General features: G+C 49.1%; 2 protein-coding genes across 2 annotated transcripts in view; one reads left to right on the top strand and one right to left on the bottom strand.

Moving 5' to 3' along the window:
- The window catches only part of LOC137868563 (zona pellucida sperm-binding protein 3-like), a 251084-nt gene that overhangs the window by 151260 nt on the left and 83663 nt on the right, over positions 1-16161 (bottom strand).
- On the top strand, positions 1437-15222 carry LOC137868567 (A disintegrin and metalloproteinase with thrombospondin motifs 5). Its single transcript, XM_068705432.1, has 8 exons — positions 1437-2834; positions 8008-8140; positions 8345-8512; positions 9068-9351; positions 10476-10659; positions 10769-10944; positions 11147-11322; positions 11465-15222. The coding sequence occupies exons 1-8, from the start codon at positions 1731-1733 to the stop codon at positions 12153-12155; spliced, it is 2916 nt and encodes a 971-aa protein (XP_068561533.1). The 5' UTR covers positions 1437-1730; the 3' UTR covers positions 12156-15222.

Below are 16161 nucleotides of genomic sequence, written 5' to 3'. Positions count from 1 at the left end.
TTTTAACGAGCCCACGCCCCCCCCACCCCAAAATGCAACCCTTCTGTTCCTCTAGAGGCTTATTTGAATGCAGAGTGCATCCTCGTGGGATGTTTCATGCGTGGACCGTACCATGGTGGGATTTGACAGGTGGGTGGGGGGGCTTAACGGTTGCAGCACACCGTGTTCCGTTTTTTGGCCCCCGCACTCTTGCGCCCACTCCCTGGCTCGCGTCCCCGCAAGAGCCAGGCCACGCTACCCACACCGCTCAGTCGTAAGGGGCTTTGGATTAGCAGCGGGAGGCGACATGGCCGCTTGACGCAGCAGAGTCGAAACGTAATATCTGCTTTCAGGTTGTGCGGGGGGGGGGGGGGGGGCCTCCCTCTCGGCACGCAGACACACAACTGAAACCCCCTTTGTGGTGTGCAGAGGTAATAGCCTTTAGGTGACTCAGCAAATGAGCAGTGTCTTGGAACTTTTGGAGTGTGTGTGTGTGTGTGTGTGTGTGTGTGTGTGTGTGTGTGTCTGTGTGTGAGAGACTCAGTGACTTCAGCTCCAGTGAGGTACACACGGCTAAATCCCTCTCAGCACACAGACGTCCCATTGGCGCCGGCAAACACACTTCCAATAAAGGTACAATAAATAATCAAAACACATCCCAGGGCAGTTCCTGGCACAGTCACACATCTGCAAAACTCTCACACACACACACACACACACACACACGTTGTTCCGTCACTCTCTCTTACACAAGGACAGCATCTACTGTATGCATGCTCACAGATTTCCTCCATCTCACTACACGCCATTAAATGTGTCACACGGGAACGGTGAACTCCCACAACTCTTTATTCGGGAACGGCCATAAATTATCCATTCCCCCTCCAGTTTGCCGCAACTCTCCAGTCAAGTCCTGTTGGACTTTTAGCCTTCAATTATTAAAGTAGTCAAAGTGGTAAAAGTGTAAAAATAACATGGCTGGTGTGATACATGCTGTTGGTCCTGGGGAGTGGCAGCATGTGGCCTGTTTGGTAACTTGTTTTGCTGATGTTTGTTTTTAACACTGGCTTCAAGTGATGTTGGCATACTGAAGTTAATGAGAAGGGGGTGATTGTCACTGATGAGGTGGATTTGAGGATTTATTCCGAATCAGAGGTGATTGTTTGGAGGTCTCGCTTTGTTGCTTGCATCTTTTTCCTCCGCCTCTCAAAAGGATTCCTGTGGATTTTGATGGACTTGCAAAGTCTAACAGGCTCCTCTTTCCTCTGCTGAGGCAATGGGAAATACTCCAGTGACAGCATTGTTCAGGTTTCTCTCCTCTCCTCCAGCACTTGACTTCACTCTGATTTGAGGAAGAGAGACAGAGACAGAGAGAGCGAGAGAGAGAGAGAGAGAGCGAGAGAGAGCGAAGAGGGGGGGAGGAGTGGTGATTGAGCGCAAAGGGGGCAGGACTTTTTCTCTCCGGGTCCTATTAAGAGCAAACTTTGTGTTTTTGTTCTCCAAGTTCAGCTCAGTGCTCTCCAGCCTGCACACAGTTCATTTCTGCAGCTCTTTTTCGTTTCCATTTATTTTTTCTTCTTCTCCTCAATGGTTTTGTTTGCTCGCCTGTTGGTTACTGTGCGCTTTTTCATGGGGGATTTGGACACCGGGAGGATGCGCTTTTTGGAGGAACAAACGCTTAAAGTTGTCTCTTCAGCCAGCCACGGGTTGTTTTAGTAGATACATAGATGTTCTTCGGGTTGGAATGAACAATGGTGCGGATTTGTGGTGCTCTGGTCGAGGGCATGCTCTGGTTTCGGCTACTGTTGCTGTGCGTCGTGGAGTTGGAGCTGGGAGCCGGGCTTTCTACTTTCCAGGGTTTCTATCTTCCACCTGCGAACGGGTCGCTTCTCACACCTGCCCGGAGGACAGACGGGGTCGTGCGGACCATTGACCGGATTTACCACGGAGGAGGGAAGGTGGGCTACCTGGTGTACCTGGATGGGAGCCGGTTTCAGCTGGACATGGAGCGGGACGAGTTGGTGCTGTCGCATCACTTCACCCCCCAGTATGTGCTCGCTATGATGGGGGACAGCTCCGCGGCTGTGCAGCGGGAGTGCGCGTACCGCGGGACAGTGGACTCCAACCCGGAGTCCCTGGCCGTCTTCAACCTCTGCGGCGGGGGTCTCGAGGGCTTCTTCGCCGTGGACCACGCGCGCTACACCATCACGCCTATCATCAGGGCGAAGGGACACGAGCACGACGTGCGCGCCCTGCAGGACAAGGACGCGGAGAGCGCGCTCCACGTGTTCACGCGCGAGAGCTTCAGCTTCGAGGCCATGCGCGAGGGGCGCGAGAGCTGCGGGACGCGCGACAGACGCAGAGGACGCAGGGATGCGGCGGGGAAGCGCCGGCACAGAGGTCGCGGGAAGGGGAGACGGGACGGAGAGGGGCTCGCGGAGGAGAGCGCGGGCGGCCACGGCGCGCGCGGGCGAACACGATGGAGCCGACTCGCCAAAGCGGCTGCTCCGGAGCATGGCACGCGGAGCAAGCGGTCGGTCTCTCGCGCAAGGATCGTGGAGCTGCTCCTGGTGGCCGACGACACCATGACCAAGAAATACGGCAAGGACTTGAACCACTACCTGCTCACACTGGCCGCCATCGCCTCCAAGCTGTACGGCCACGCGAGCATCGAGAACCCCATCCGGCTGTCGGTGGTGAAAGTGGCCGTGATCTCCGAGAAGGAGAAGGGGCTCGAGGTGTCCAAGAACGCGGCGGCGACGCTGAAGAGCTTCTGCAAGTGGCAGAACCAGCAAAACCCGCTGGACGACGACCATCAGCAGCACCACGACGCCGCCATCCTCTTCACCAGGCAGGTAAACAAAACTTCCCCTCGCTTTCCGCACCCAGCTACCTGTCCGCTCCGCTCACCTGGTGTGACGCAAAGGCGGTGGAGTGACGCCACGGGTTGTTTTTCTTTTGATGGCGCACGCGGTGGCAGCTGTAGCAAAGCACTTGGCGGATAGAGCCTCGGGTGGCTTATTGAATAGCTTATAAACAGCAAAACACACTGAGTGGAAACAACTGACACACATTAGCCGAAAAGCGACACATTAAGTGGTTGTTTTGGCCAACTGTGAACCATGTCCTCATTTGCATCACAGTCCATCAGAAGTGGAGGCTGCACAAGCTGCTTCCCATATGTCCCTGCTTGTATCCAGCCCTTTTCTATCTGCTTTCTTTCTCCCTCTCTCCTTGTTGCTGAATGTCTCGTGCGTAATGCGGCGCAGCAGCGTCTGTAAAAGTCCATTAAAAAACTGTATTTCCTGCGCCTGGTGTTTTTCTAGGCAGGCTCTTCTGTCTCCAGCCTCCCCCTCCCAGTCCCCTGACGGCCCCAAAAGCCTCCAAGTCTGTGTGATCTGAGGCGCGCGCCCGAGGCCATGCACACAAATTCTTCCCAGGGTAGGGGGGGGGGAGGGGGTGAAATCAGCTGCTGGATGCATTGCAGAAATATCCCTAAAACTCCCTTGAAACTGCAGTTAATTCATCCCGGCCTTGCAATTCCTCCCTCCCTCTCTTATCATTCCAGTCTGCACATTTTTCCCCAGCTACTTTTCCAGCTTGTCAGCTGCTGGGAGCTGTCAGGAAAAAACAAACACATCCACCCTGTGAGAAGCCCCACGTTTACCCAGACCACACTCATGCAATCCCGTCTTTCACCGTCCCTTATCCCTCTCCTCCTCCGTCCCTTCCTGCCTGCTGTTAAAACCGCAGGGCAGCGGCGGGTCCGCATGCATTTTTCACCTCTCCGGGTGTGGCAGGTCGGACAGCTCTCCTTGGATCGCAGCGTGTTCAGCTCATGCAGGGTCTTGTCGCGGCTCGGGTGGGAGAAGGCGGGATTGCCTCGAGATCTCCTGGCTCCCTGCTGCAAGTTGGAGCCGTCGTGCATTGGCAAGGCAGCCGGTAGCGCATACCTGAGGTCAGCGAGCTGGCAAAGTGGCACAGTTCCTGAGTGCCGCTACACCTGCCATGGGCAAGACTGACAGAGCCCAGACAGCAGATGGTGGTTTGGTTTGGCGGGGTCAAGAGGGCATTAAAACAGCTACCCAGAGACCTCTATGGTAGCCGCTGCGCAGGAAGGCAGAGAGTCCAACTGGACATGAAGCTAATGAACCGTGACTGTGGACGTCTCTCTATTCTACTTGGGCTTAGATCCTGTTAAAATGCTCATGCTCACCCTGAACAAAGAGCATCCACCTAATTTAAAATACTGTTTCATCTCCAAGCAGTCCATTTTATATTTATCCAGACACAGAAATATACATCCTCCATCATACAAATGCTCACAAAAAGGTGCTGTCAGTCGGTGCATTGGTGTCTCACCTGTCGCAGCGCTTGCATTATTTACAAACCTGCCTCCAGTCCACTCACACACATCTCACCTTCACAATTGACCGTGGGGGTGATTGTGGGGGGGGGTCATACTGTAGATGTTACCTGTCGACACAAGGGGCCTCTGCACCGCAGCGCAGACCTCTGAGAAGAGCGAGGCGGGGTCCTGATCCCTATCTGCTGCAGCTCAATCTGTGTGCGGAGTAAACACATCGCTAATGCGCACGACTCGACTGTGAGGGTCGCAACCTTTATAAGCCAAAGAAGGCAGCCACTTTAACTTTGACCTTTGAACTCTCTCACTATAAAAAGCCGTTTCGGCTGAGTGCTTGAATTGCCGTTTGTTTACCGTGTCATCATTAGAACGGACGGACGAGCTGAACACCGCAGGAGGATGGACCTATGTTGTTGTTTTGCCACAAAGTGGGTCATTTTATCAGCGGGATAGAGCCGCGAGACTTTCCATTGACAGAATGCCAGCGAGGGAAAGATTTGGCTCAGGTACCTCATACCTTGCATGCTGCAAAAAGAAGATCGATATATGAAGCATGCTAAAGCGTTAACTCTTTTGTTGTAGCTCCAGTGGATCGTGGACGTGCTGATTCAGTTCAGATGTGTTACAGGAAATGATATTCCATTGACTGTCAGAGGTGTCGAATAGTAGTTTACGTGAAAATAAATAACCTTTCCCATCTGTGTCTTTGGAGCGACTGTGAAGTAGAACCCGATTATTGGAGCCATCTGAGCGAGAACTGAAGCTCATTGAAGACTTTGTGACTGTGAAGTCAGGCCAGTCCATTGTTCCCTTATGAGAGGGGGGGGGGGGGGGGGCGGCGGGAGAGCACAGGGTTGGAGGGGAACTCGTCTCTTTGTGGTCAGGTCCAATTACTCCAACACCCCGTATACCCGCGGTGAGCTGACCCGTGCGGCGGTGTCACCCAGTTCCACACATACCAGCACCGGGGGAAAAAAGCTAAACAACGAGGCACATTGAGGGGACTGTTCCGAGCTGCGTGTGTCTGTGTATGTGGGGACATGAAGTGCTGTGCATGGCCGTGTTGGCTTGTTGTGAGCTCGGATGGCGGACAAAGCCCCACTGTAAGGTGGCCGGAGACGCCGCTATCTGATGCTGCTGCAATAAGCTCAGATGTTTGGATGGATATCGCTCGGAGGTACTTGTAACACGAGCCAAACACAGCACTTTATTTAGCTTTTTTGTTATCATTTCATCGTCTCAATAATCAATATCTTGACAAGGATATCTTACCTGCCAAAAAAAAGGATACAAAATGGATTAAAATTCCATTGAAAGTTGATGAACCCTAATAGTTTGCAGACACTGAGAGGGCCCTTATGTCAGGGTGATTGATGTAAGACACACACTGATGTAGGCACAGCGTGCGCCGATACACAAACCATTTCCTCCACACGTGTGTTTAACACCGACTTATGTCATTGTGCGACTAGTCGATGTGAACATGTGTGCGGTTTGGACTCCTCCCTTTCCTGTGCACTCGTCCTCCTCCACGTGTTTATGTGTGTGTCTGCGCATTAAAGTGTACATTTCCCAGCCCTCGCCCCCGTCACAGCTAGCCCCTCTATTTGTTTTGACTGTCCCTGATATTTCACACGTGCTACGCTTGGTCCGGTGTATGTTGACAACCTGCAGACAGCCTCTCGGATCCCGAAACCCTCGACGCCCAGGCTCTGTCGACATACTGGCCAGAGAGTTCATCCTCCTCTTCACGCCGCGACGCATCAGCGACTTTTAAACCGCACTCTGGCTAAAAAGCACAGGATAGCAAGGGAATGAAATTATGTTCCGTCGATCACTGGCGACCAAACGTCGGTGACCTTTACAGTCGGTGCCGGAGAGCTGCTTCTTGTTGCTTTTGATTCGTTGCGATCGGCCTGCAGGGCGTTTTTCACCACACAGAGTGAGCTCAGCTCTGCGAGAGAGGTTTGAGTGGGTGTCTGGGTCTGGCCGGCTGTTTGTTTAACACAAGCCTCGGCTTAGATCGCAAGTGGTCTTGTTACACACACACAGAGCTCTGATCGCCTCCTGACCTTCACAACCAGCCTGCCACCTGTTCTCCTGTTATTTCTGCCAATAGTTCTGTAACTCCTTGTTCTCTCAGTTCTTCTCTTTAATATCCGGCGTCCCTCCATCCCAAGCGTCTGATTCCTGTGCTCATGTCTCCCTCCCTCCCTCGTTTTGATGCTCGTGCGAGAGGGCCTATGGTTGAAAACAAAGTTGGGTAAGAGAGGAGACGCTTTCACCGCGTCGCCATTCCATCTCTAACGGGATGTTCCCATTTTTCTACTTTTCTCCCACGTGTTTTCCGAAAAGCAAAAGCGGTTCTCTTACTAGAGCTCGGGGTGAATGAATAAATAAATGAAAATGGAGGGAGGGAAGTGTACAGAACGTCGGGGTGAAAGAGTGTGGGAAACGGGAAAAGAGAAACAGACAAAATGTGAAGACAATATTCTCTACGTGTGCACACTGTCTGATTCAAAACAAACAGGCTTCCTTCCATAGTTGCCTCCAGCTTTTCGGCACAGGGGGAAAAGCCAAGAGAAACTTCCATGCATGCAGCGAGTGTGTTTGACTTGCTCTTTGTGTATCCAGCAGTCACTTGGCAGAAGCGGGCACTCTCTTTCTGTTTTCTGTGTGTTCATCTATTTGTGTCTGCTGTACATGCATGCATTTATATGTACCTCCTATAGTTGTGTGTGTGTGTGTGTGTGTGTGTGTGTGTGTGTGTGTGTCCCACCCAGTCAGTCATGTGTGTGTGAGTGTGAGCGCAGAACACAAGGCAGTTTGTTCCAAAAACCTCGACCCGCCGGGCATCGGGGTAAACAGCCTCCGCAGAGAAGCTCTCACCCACGAGCCAGCAGGCCTGTCAGCGCCACTTAACATGACGATTCATCCTCTCCACGAGAGAGAGAGAGAGAGAGAGAGAGAGAGAGAGAGAGAGAGAGAGAGCGTTGGATGTCCCGCGCACACACTGGCGCGCACGTTTGTCCATACGTTTATGTTGATGTGCGTCTGCACCCTGTTCTGTTCCGCTGCGGTGCGAGTGCACACGGGGCCACGATTAGCCGATTGATCCCCCCCCCCCCCCCCCCCCCGGGGCCTCATCTGCATGGACATGTGTGGGAATCCAAGCAAAGATCAATGCTATGTACTCGGGAACCCGATGAGGCGGACCGAGAGGAGGTGGAGGCGGAGGGAGGGAGTGGAGTGTTAAAAAGCAGTGACACTCCACCAGTCTTTAATAACAAAATACACAAGAAGTGGTGCTCAGCCTGTTGGAAAATGACTCAACTGACTTGAATATCCCTGGGGTCTCGAAAACATGCATTATGGGATGTGTACCCAGTGTTTTTGGACCGTGGGAGCATGAAAGTCCAATAATTCGATGCCTGAGGGAGTCTGTCATTAAAACAGCAGGCCAAATATCCATCCATTGGGTTTCTGTTGCATCCTGTAAACTGAGTTTCGGTTCACATTAATATTGGTACTTGTTTATGTTGCATTTTTAACTATTCTGAGAGAGGTTATGTGTTCACAAGGATGAAGTCACTTCCTTTAAAGGAATGTTTTCCACACTGTTTTGGGTATTAATGTCGACTTACAGTACTTCCTTTGTCCAGGACCTCTGTGGCCACCACTCCTGCGACACCCTCGGCATGGCGGACGTCGGCACCATCTGCACCCCGGAGAGAAGCTGCGCCGTCATCGAGGACGACGGGCTCCACGCTGCGTTTACTGTCGCGCATGAGATAGGTAGGCGAGGATACACACGCACACAAACAAAGATGTAAACATGCCAGGGCATGCACATCTGTCAGCGCTGATTAATATCTCGAGGGCATTGTCTGACGTCGTACACCTGACACCCGAGCGCTCGGCATGTTTGCTTTTCTCATTCTTGCCGCATGTGCGAAGGCCTCATCTCTCTCTTCTGTCGACTCCTTCCGTGCGTCCCAGGTCACCTGCTGGGTCTGTCCCACGACGACTCCAAGTTCTGCGAGGAGCGCTTCGGAGTGAACAGCGACAAGCGGCTCATGTCCTCCATCCTCACCTCCATCGACGCCTCCAAACCCTGGAGCCGCTGCACCTCGGCCACCATCACGGACTTCTTTGACGACGGCAACGGTGAGTGTGGGAGAAAACGGAAGAGCAATTAAGGGCACCGGGAAACAAATTGGCCTGTGGTTACGCATTTTTTTTGAACGGTAAGAACTCTTCCCAGCACAGCAGAAGTTTTACTTTCTCCAACTACAAATTGCATCCATATGAATTTGAGTTGTGATCGCTTTTCTCACACACTGAACGCGGTTTACCACCAAAACAAAGCTGTGCTCTACTAAAAGAGAGTGATTTACAACCCTCTTAAAGAATGTAGCTGCACTGCAGCCAAAGACAAATCACTGGCAGCCGGTCAAGATGAGCTATACCTCATCAGAAGGTGTCGTTTATTACGACCACAAAGCTTTGTCGGTTGGTGCTCTGTCAGAAAAACATTGCTTTCGAAATCATTCATGTAACAACATATCTGCTGCTCCAGCACTTCTATGAGGGATATGTCATACAGGCCTCATTTGTGAAAAGTTAAAATATGTACTTCTATACACAAAGGCCAGCCAACAGCATGCAGATTGCAGAGCCCTTTTTAAAAAAAGAATCCCTCCCCCCTCTTTCCCGCCACAGCCGAGTGCCTCCTTGACTCTCCCCGCCAGCCCCTGTTGGGCCCCGAGGAGCTCCCGGGGCAGAGCTACGACGCCGTCCGCCAGTGTCGCCTGGCCTTCGGCCCCGAGTACACCGTCTGCCCGGGCATGGACGTGTGCGCCCGGCTGTGGTGCGCCGTGATTCGCCAGGGACAGATGGTGTGTCTGACCAAGAAGCTGCCGGCCGTGGAGGGAACGCCCTGCGGGAAGGGACGCATCTGCCTGCAGGGGAAGTGCGTGGACAAGACCCGCAAGAAGCACTACTCGGTAAGTGGCAGCGGAATGCGGAGGACGGGGAGATAGGAGGTGACTAAAAAAAGGACCAAAATCAAAAATAGATTCCTTTTTATAGTTCAAAAACTGATATTTTAAGCACTCATTTCCACATCGTAAGAGCTCGTCTTTGGGAGACGAAAAAGGGGGGAATGAAAAAGATGAAGTAGAAAGGAAATGAACGAGTGTAACGGGTTTCTTCATTGTGTGGTCTGCTGTATTTATGCCTCTGCTGATCTGTGCTATTTGTTTTCTTGGCCTCGCTTAAACAGATCTAAATTGAATTTGGCCTTAACGAGTTAAAGGACCAAATCCGTTCTTGGCAGCCTGTCGACACTGTGTGTGTGTGTGTGTGTGTGTGTGTGTGTGTGTGTGTGTGTGTGTGTGTGTGTGTGTGTGTTAGGGAGGAAATGTCAAAAGGAATTGGAAAGAATATTTTCTTTGTGTGTATTTGTCACATGACGTTTGTCGGGTCTGACTCGATCCCTGGCAGACGACTGTATGTGTGGATGCGGCCCAAGTTGTGACTTTTCCCTGCCTGGCATGATGACCAGTGTGCGGCTCAGAGCAACGTTAAGCCCCTCCATTTTAGACTTAAGAATCTTTTAGCCTCTAAATAGATTTCTTGTAGTACGATTGCAGATTAAGTGGCTTTTACCGTGGAAAGTACTACTGTATAAAGGGTCAACAGTGGAACTCTAAAATAAACTTTGTCTCATAAAATGTTAAATGCTACTTATCCAGTCTTTTATTTTTATCACCAATGACTCATGTAGCGCTGCTTGGAAAAATAAAAATAAGGACATTACCTTAAGAATTTCATTCAGCCTGTTCCTCAGGGGAAGCATGTGAGCTGCACCACAGATCCAGTCATGCTGTCTTAATGAGAGGCTTCATCACATGGAGACGTTCCTCTTCTGTCTCTTCTCCACACCACAATGCATGCCACAATTTTTCTTTACATCTCTGATAAGCACTAATTCTCCTCTCTCATCTCCTCTCTTTTTTTTGTCTTTCTTTCCCCTTCATCCCGCTCTCCTCTCTGATCTCTCCTCTGTCATTTCCTCCGACTCTTATATTCCTCTTTCATCTTCCCTCTCCTCTCCTCCGTCTCCCAGGCGTCCAACCACGGCAGCTGGAGTTCCTGGGGTCCTTGGGGTGCCTGCTCCAGAACTTGCGGAGGCGGGGTGCAGTTCGCCCAACGCCTGTGCAACAACCCGCCGCCGCGGAACAACGGGCGCTACTGCACGGGAAAGAGGGCCATTTATCGGTCCTGCAACGTCACACCATGTCCAGCATCGAGTGAGTGTGGCAGCCCGAGAATGCGTGCATGGTTAGAATAGCACAAGGCGTTGTTTATTTATCATTTAGTTCTTCATTTCAACCCTCTTTTAATGGAACTTTTCTCTAGATAAGAGTTTCCGGCAGGAGCAATGTGAGGTGCGTAACGGCCCACAGACGGATCCGAAAGGGGTGAAGACCTTTGTTGAGTGGGTGCCTAAGTACGCTGGAGTCCTCCCCAAAGATGTGTGCAAGTTGACCTGCAGAGCAAAAGGAACAGGATACTATGTGGTGTTCTCTCAGAGGGTGAGTTAGTAGAAAAAGAAAGAACGATAGCAGCGTATTTAAAGGAGCGGCGTGTAGGATTTAGTGGCATCTAGTGGTGAGGTTGTAGATTGCAACCAACTGGAAAAACACTCCCTTTTCCAAGCTTGTTTGTAGAACTACAGTGGCCTAAAGGTACAGTACAACAAATGTGGGAAATGATTTTGTGACTGCTTGTCTTCAGGTGATAGAGGGGACAGAGTGTCGTCCTTACAGCAGCTCGGTGTGCGTGAAAGGGAAGTGTATACGGACGGGCTGCGACGGCATCATCGGCTCCAAGCTCCAGTTCGACAAGTGTGGTATTTGTGGAGGCGACAGCACAGGATGTATACGCGTTGTGGGCAACTTCACCAAGAAGAGGTAAGAATCTCTGCACATGCGGACATGTGCGTCATCGTGGAGTCTCGGTTCAGTGATGGTTTGCACACAAACAATTCAGGAGAAAGTATTTTTAAACCTATATTAATAATATTAATATTCTACTTTCTCTCTTGCCAAACAGTAAGGGCTACACTGACGTGGTGAAGATCCCGGCAGGCTCCACCCACGTCAAGGTTCGTCAGTACAAGGCCAAGGACCAGACCCGCTACACCGCTTACCTGGCCCTCCGACGGCCCAGCAACGAGTACCTCCTAAACGGCAAGTTCATGATCTCCACCTCCGAGACAATCATCCCGCTCAACGGTTCTGTGCTCAACTACAGCGGCTGGAGCCAGAGGGACGAGTGGCTTCACAGCATGGGTCCCGGGGCCCTCCAAGAATCCTTGGTGGTCCAGATTCTGGCGACGGACGCTAAAAAGCCCCTGGATGTTCGTTATAGTTTCTTCATGCCCCGACGGACAGCCCCACAGCAGCCGTCGGCTCCGCTCATCCCCAAGTTGAACCCTGTTCAGAGCACTACAAAAGTCTCAAGCACCACCACCACCACCAGAACCACCACCAGAACCACCACTACATCTTCCTCTGCTCCCTCTGTCCTGGTCCCAGGGCCACCGACAGCTCCCGGTCCCTCCACCCCAACTCCCGGGCCCCGTTGGGTAACGGGGTCCTGGATGACATGCTCCAGGACTTGTGACACTGGCTGGCAGAGCCGGACTGTGCAGTGTAAGAACCAGGATGGGAAACTGTCCAAGGGCTGCACGTTAGGCGCCCGACCCTCAGCCTTCAAACACTGTCTGGTGAAGAAATGTTGAGGCGGAAGGAGTTTAATCTGTACATCTGATAACAGGTCTCAAGTGCTGGATGTAGGACTATGGACCGATACATTTAAGAACCTTAAACAGGACTGTGGATGTTGGCTGATAGCGCCTGGACCAGATACGCAGAGACCCAGAGACAGATTGTCGTGGATGTACCCGACTATATGCCAGAGGAATGTCCTGGAATCATAGTAGCTATGCAGAGCACAAGTAGAACGGTGGACAGTGTCCGTATGATAGTGGCAAGTAACGCCCTGGCGTAGCTAACGACTTAAATTGCATGTCATTTCCACATGGACAGTAACTGATTGTGTTTACTTCGGCCTCCAAACTCCTGGAGGCTCAGTGTGTGTTGCCCTGTAATGGCATGCCTGTCGTGTTGTTGTTTTTTCATGCTGTTCTGATCACTGTGGGGATTTGGAAGCAATCGTTATTCACCTTGTCGTCACGTCTGCCCGAATCGTAGCCCAGTCATACTGCGTCCCCTTCTGCTACCCTGACTTGGACATTTCCCTCACTGAACAGCTCGTAGAACGGGGCAGAATGTTGAAATTTAGAACTCACCGGATTGAAAAATCTTTGTAGCAACGAATCATGTAAAGTCAATTGCTCAGGATGTCTATTTCTTAAACCAACTTGAGTGCATCCTTGCAGTATTGTAAGTGAAATGGTGGTCTCCTTACCTTCTGGCCGCCTACCAATACTCTTCCCGTAAATACCTTTATGAGCCACTCAAAGACCGAAATGTCCAAAAGACAGGAGACATGCAGTATGATGACGGTCCTGGGTCAGGGCTACCCATATCACCCGACTGTAAGCGCTCTGTGTCTTCGTTTGACGGATCTGTCCGGCTGAAAATCGAGAAGCGGCACAAGAAGAAGGGCAGACTTATCACGAACCATTTCCCATAGTGGTGACCAAGAATGAATGGGTGAACCCAGACATTTGGTTAATGGACGCTGCGTTGCATCCCAAATCCAGTCAGTCTTAAACTATTCAGATACGTCTCTGCTCGAGTTCTTGAAAGGTTTTCAGGAAGAAAGTCTCCCCAGAAGACACAAGTCACCTGTGCTGCTTGTTGACACACAAGCATGGTGTGATGGGACGGAAGCGTACGGTGGCCTTCAGGGGACAAACTTTACAACGGTTAAATTGACAAAGGGGCAAAGTAACCACGACACTCCTTAACATTTATGGAGGTTAATGATGACTCACAGGTTTGGGGCAATGCTTGATTATTTGTGTGTGTGTTTGTGTGTGTGTGTGTGTGTGTGTGTGTGTGTGTGTGTTTATAGTATGTGTGTGTGTGTGCATGTTATTCATCCAGGCCTGTGTTTGAAGTACACACAGTATGAACATGTGCGTCTGGAAGCTTCTTCACTCTCAGCTCCGTTTGTATCGGTCTTCATGCTGCTGCTGGGAGGTTTGCGACCCTCATGTTTTGTTGTGGCGATCAATGTCTGTTTGTTTATCTGTTCAGGAAGCAGTAGTACGACAATGTGAGCCCTGGATACTCGCAACGACAGCAAGGGAGATACTAATGCCGTCATTAATGTCCTTTTGCAATTCACCTCCTTCTTTTCATCACTCATTCTCTATTTTCCTACTTTTGTTTGATCTGTTTCCCGCTCTGGTGGGCGCTGTTCGTCACATTACAAAAATTCAGATTGTGCCACAGAATAGATGATTTTAAAAAGGGTCCGTTCACCCAAAATACGAAGAGTCCAGATACGGAGATATCGTTCTGGTGCAACCAGCCCAGTCGATGAATGGAATTCCCTTTCCGGCGGTAACAGCTTTGAGAAGTGACATTTACAATTTTCAGAAGAAAATCCAGAAACAATGCCTTGTTTACGTCAGACAATCCACAGACCTCACTGTCAACAATTCACCTGGAACTGCTTCCTGCTCAAGAAATCGATACTCTGGGACACTGATTGTGGAAAGTGATGTTGCTTTTGATTTAAAGAAATTGTTTGACACTTTGGGAAGTTTCATTTTCCTGCCAAGAAATAGATCTGAAGAGTGATGCCGCTGTCTGTCCTTTTAAATATGCAGCGAGAGCCAGGAAATGGTTAGCATAGCTTAGCATTCAGACTTGAAGCAAGGGGAAAGAGATTGTGTCCAAAGAATAACAATACATCTCCCAGCATCTTTTAATATGACTTAATATTGTTTGCTTAATTTGTGCAAAAATCGGAGTGTAAAAACAACAATTTGCCCATTTTAATGCTAAGCTAACGCACTGCTGGCCCTAGCTTCATATTGAACAGACATACATGAGTGTGGTATCAATCTTCTTGTCTATCACTCAAGAAAGTTAATCAAAATGTCCAACTTTCTTTTTTTACTAAGTAAAAAAACAAACAATCTGCATCACTGGGTATAAGTGAGGAGCTTTTATGGTTATTTTGGGGACGTCATTCCTTAAAATCCTCCACCAAATCTCACCATATCATGCTTTGATTTGGTTATTTAATCAAGGCTGCGTTAAGAGTGTAGGCAATATACATTACATATCAAATGGACTTTTTAAAATACCTGCCTGTAATTGTTTACATTGCATTAGTTCCGTTTTCCTGTGTGGCAAGCCTCACCCATCTGGCACCTGTGCTGCAGGAAACGAACCATAAGGAAGGTCTTCAGACAGGACATGACCCGGGTCAACATACCACTCACACACTGTTCTCTCTTCTTCCCACACACGGTCACATTTATTTACACAATGTAGACATTTTTTGTACGATGAGTAGATCTTTCATATACGTGTTAGTATTCAACCATATTTACACAGAAATGCACACATGCAGACACACCGAAGCAACCCATCAGTTACAAAGCATTTTGAGTATTTCAGAAACCCTCACACACACACACACACACACACACACACACACACACACTCACACAAACACACACACACACAAACACACACACACAATCTACTCTGACTCTTCCAGTGGGGAAACCTCGCTCGCTGAACGACAGAAACAGCACTGAACTTGTAATTTATTGTTTGTACAACTGGTATGTGTGTGTGTGAATAAAAAAAACAATGAGATGAGTTTTATTTATTATAGTAATTTTGTATCAAATTACTATTTGACTGTGCAGAATCATTCCTTTGTAAGAATATAGTGTTTCTTTTCTAGTCATCCACATGAATATATGTACATAAAATCTATACATTTAAATATCTCCGTGTCTGTGTTGTTAATGTTGCCACGGCATCAATACATTTTATTTATCTTACTCGTGTTTTAAATGTTGCAAATCAATCACTATCCGCACACACAAGTGTGGACAGCAGGGCCATTGTCTCTATGTGGCCTTTTGCCAGAAGCAATGGTGGAAAAAGTACTTAAATAATAATATTGCGATGTAATTATGCTCCATTTCATGTAAAAAAAAACATCATTAAACTTAAGTAAAAGTACAGATCTAAACAATAGCAATATGTAATGTAATATAAAATAAAATACTAATCTACAAAGTAACTATAGCTGTCAGTGGAGTAAGAGGTGCAACATGACCATCTTAAATGCAGAGAATGAGGAGAAGTATCATAATGAAAAATACTTGTACTTAATACTCAAAATTTGACTGAAGTACAGTTCTTGACTATTGCTTTCCTTTGGACAAAATACATGTAAATATATTACCAGCAGCAGAAGAATCCCTCCTACAGCTTTTCAAACACTGAACATCATTTAATGACATCACATTAATTGTTACTTTAACATTTATGCCAAATATTGTGTTACAGAATGGTTCAATTGCAATTGCTCTTTGGATTCCTGACGGTTCAACAATAAACAAAACTCATGGGTCAGGATGGAACTTACTATAATTTAGGTTGAGATTGGAAAACAGCAGATTTCACATGAAATGGAGTTTGGCGGTAATCGAGTAATCTCTGCCAATAAAATTCACCCAGTTAGTTACGTATTGACTCCAGTGTCATGATCAGCTCTTTGCATCTGTGTCAGTCCACAAATTA

This window comes from Cebidichthys violaceus, unplaced genomic scaffold, assembly GCF_023349555.1.
Source record: "Cebidichthys violaceus isolate CVI_PGR_0920_01 unplaced genomic scaffold, fCebVio1.0.p SCAF_118, whole genome shotgun sequence".
NCBI classification, from domain to species: Eukaryota; Metazoa; Chordata; class Actinopteri; order Perciformes; family Stichaeidae; genus Cebidichthys; species Cebidichthys violaceus.
This window is presented reverse-complemented; position numbering and strand designations above follow the sequence as displayed.

What these genes read in the sequence shown, in the direction of transcription:
- LOC137868567 (XM_068705432.1), top strand. Translation starts at nt 1,731, where the DNA reads ATGGTGCGGATTTGTGGTGCTCTGGTCGAGGGCATGCTCTGGTTTCGG. An exon ending in TACTGTCGCGCATGAGATAG is followed by an intron (nt 8,141 to 8,344) that starts GTAGGCGAGGAT and finishes CGTGCGTCCCAG; the next exon opens with GTCACCTGCTGGGTCTGTCC. An exon ending in ATGTGGTGTTCTCTCAGAGG is followed by an intron (nt 10,945 to 11,146) that starts GTGAGTTAGTAG and finishes GCTTGTCTTCAG; the next exon opens with GTGATAGAGGGGACAGAGTG.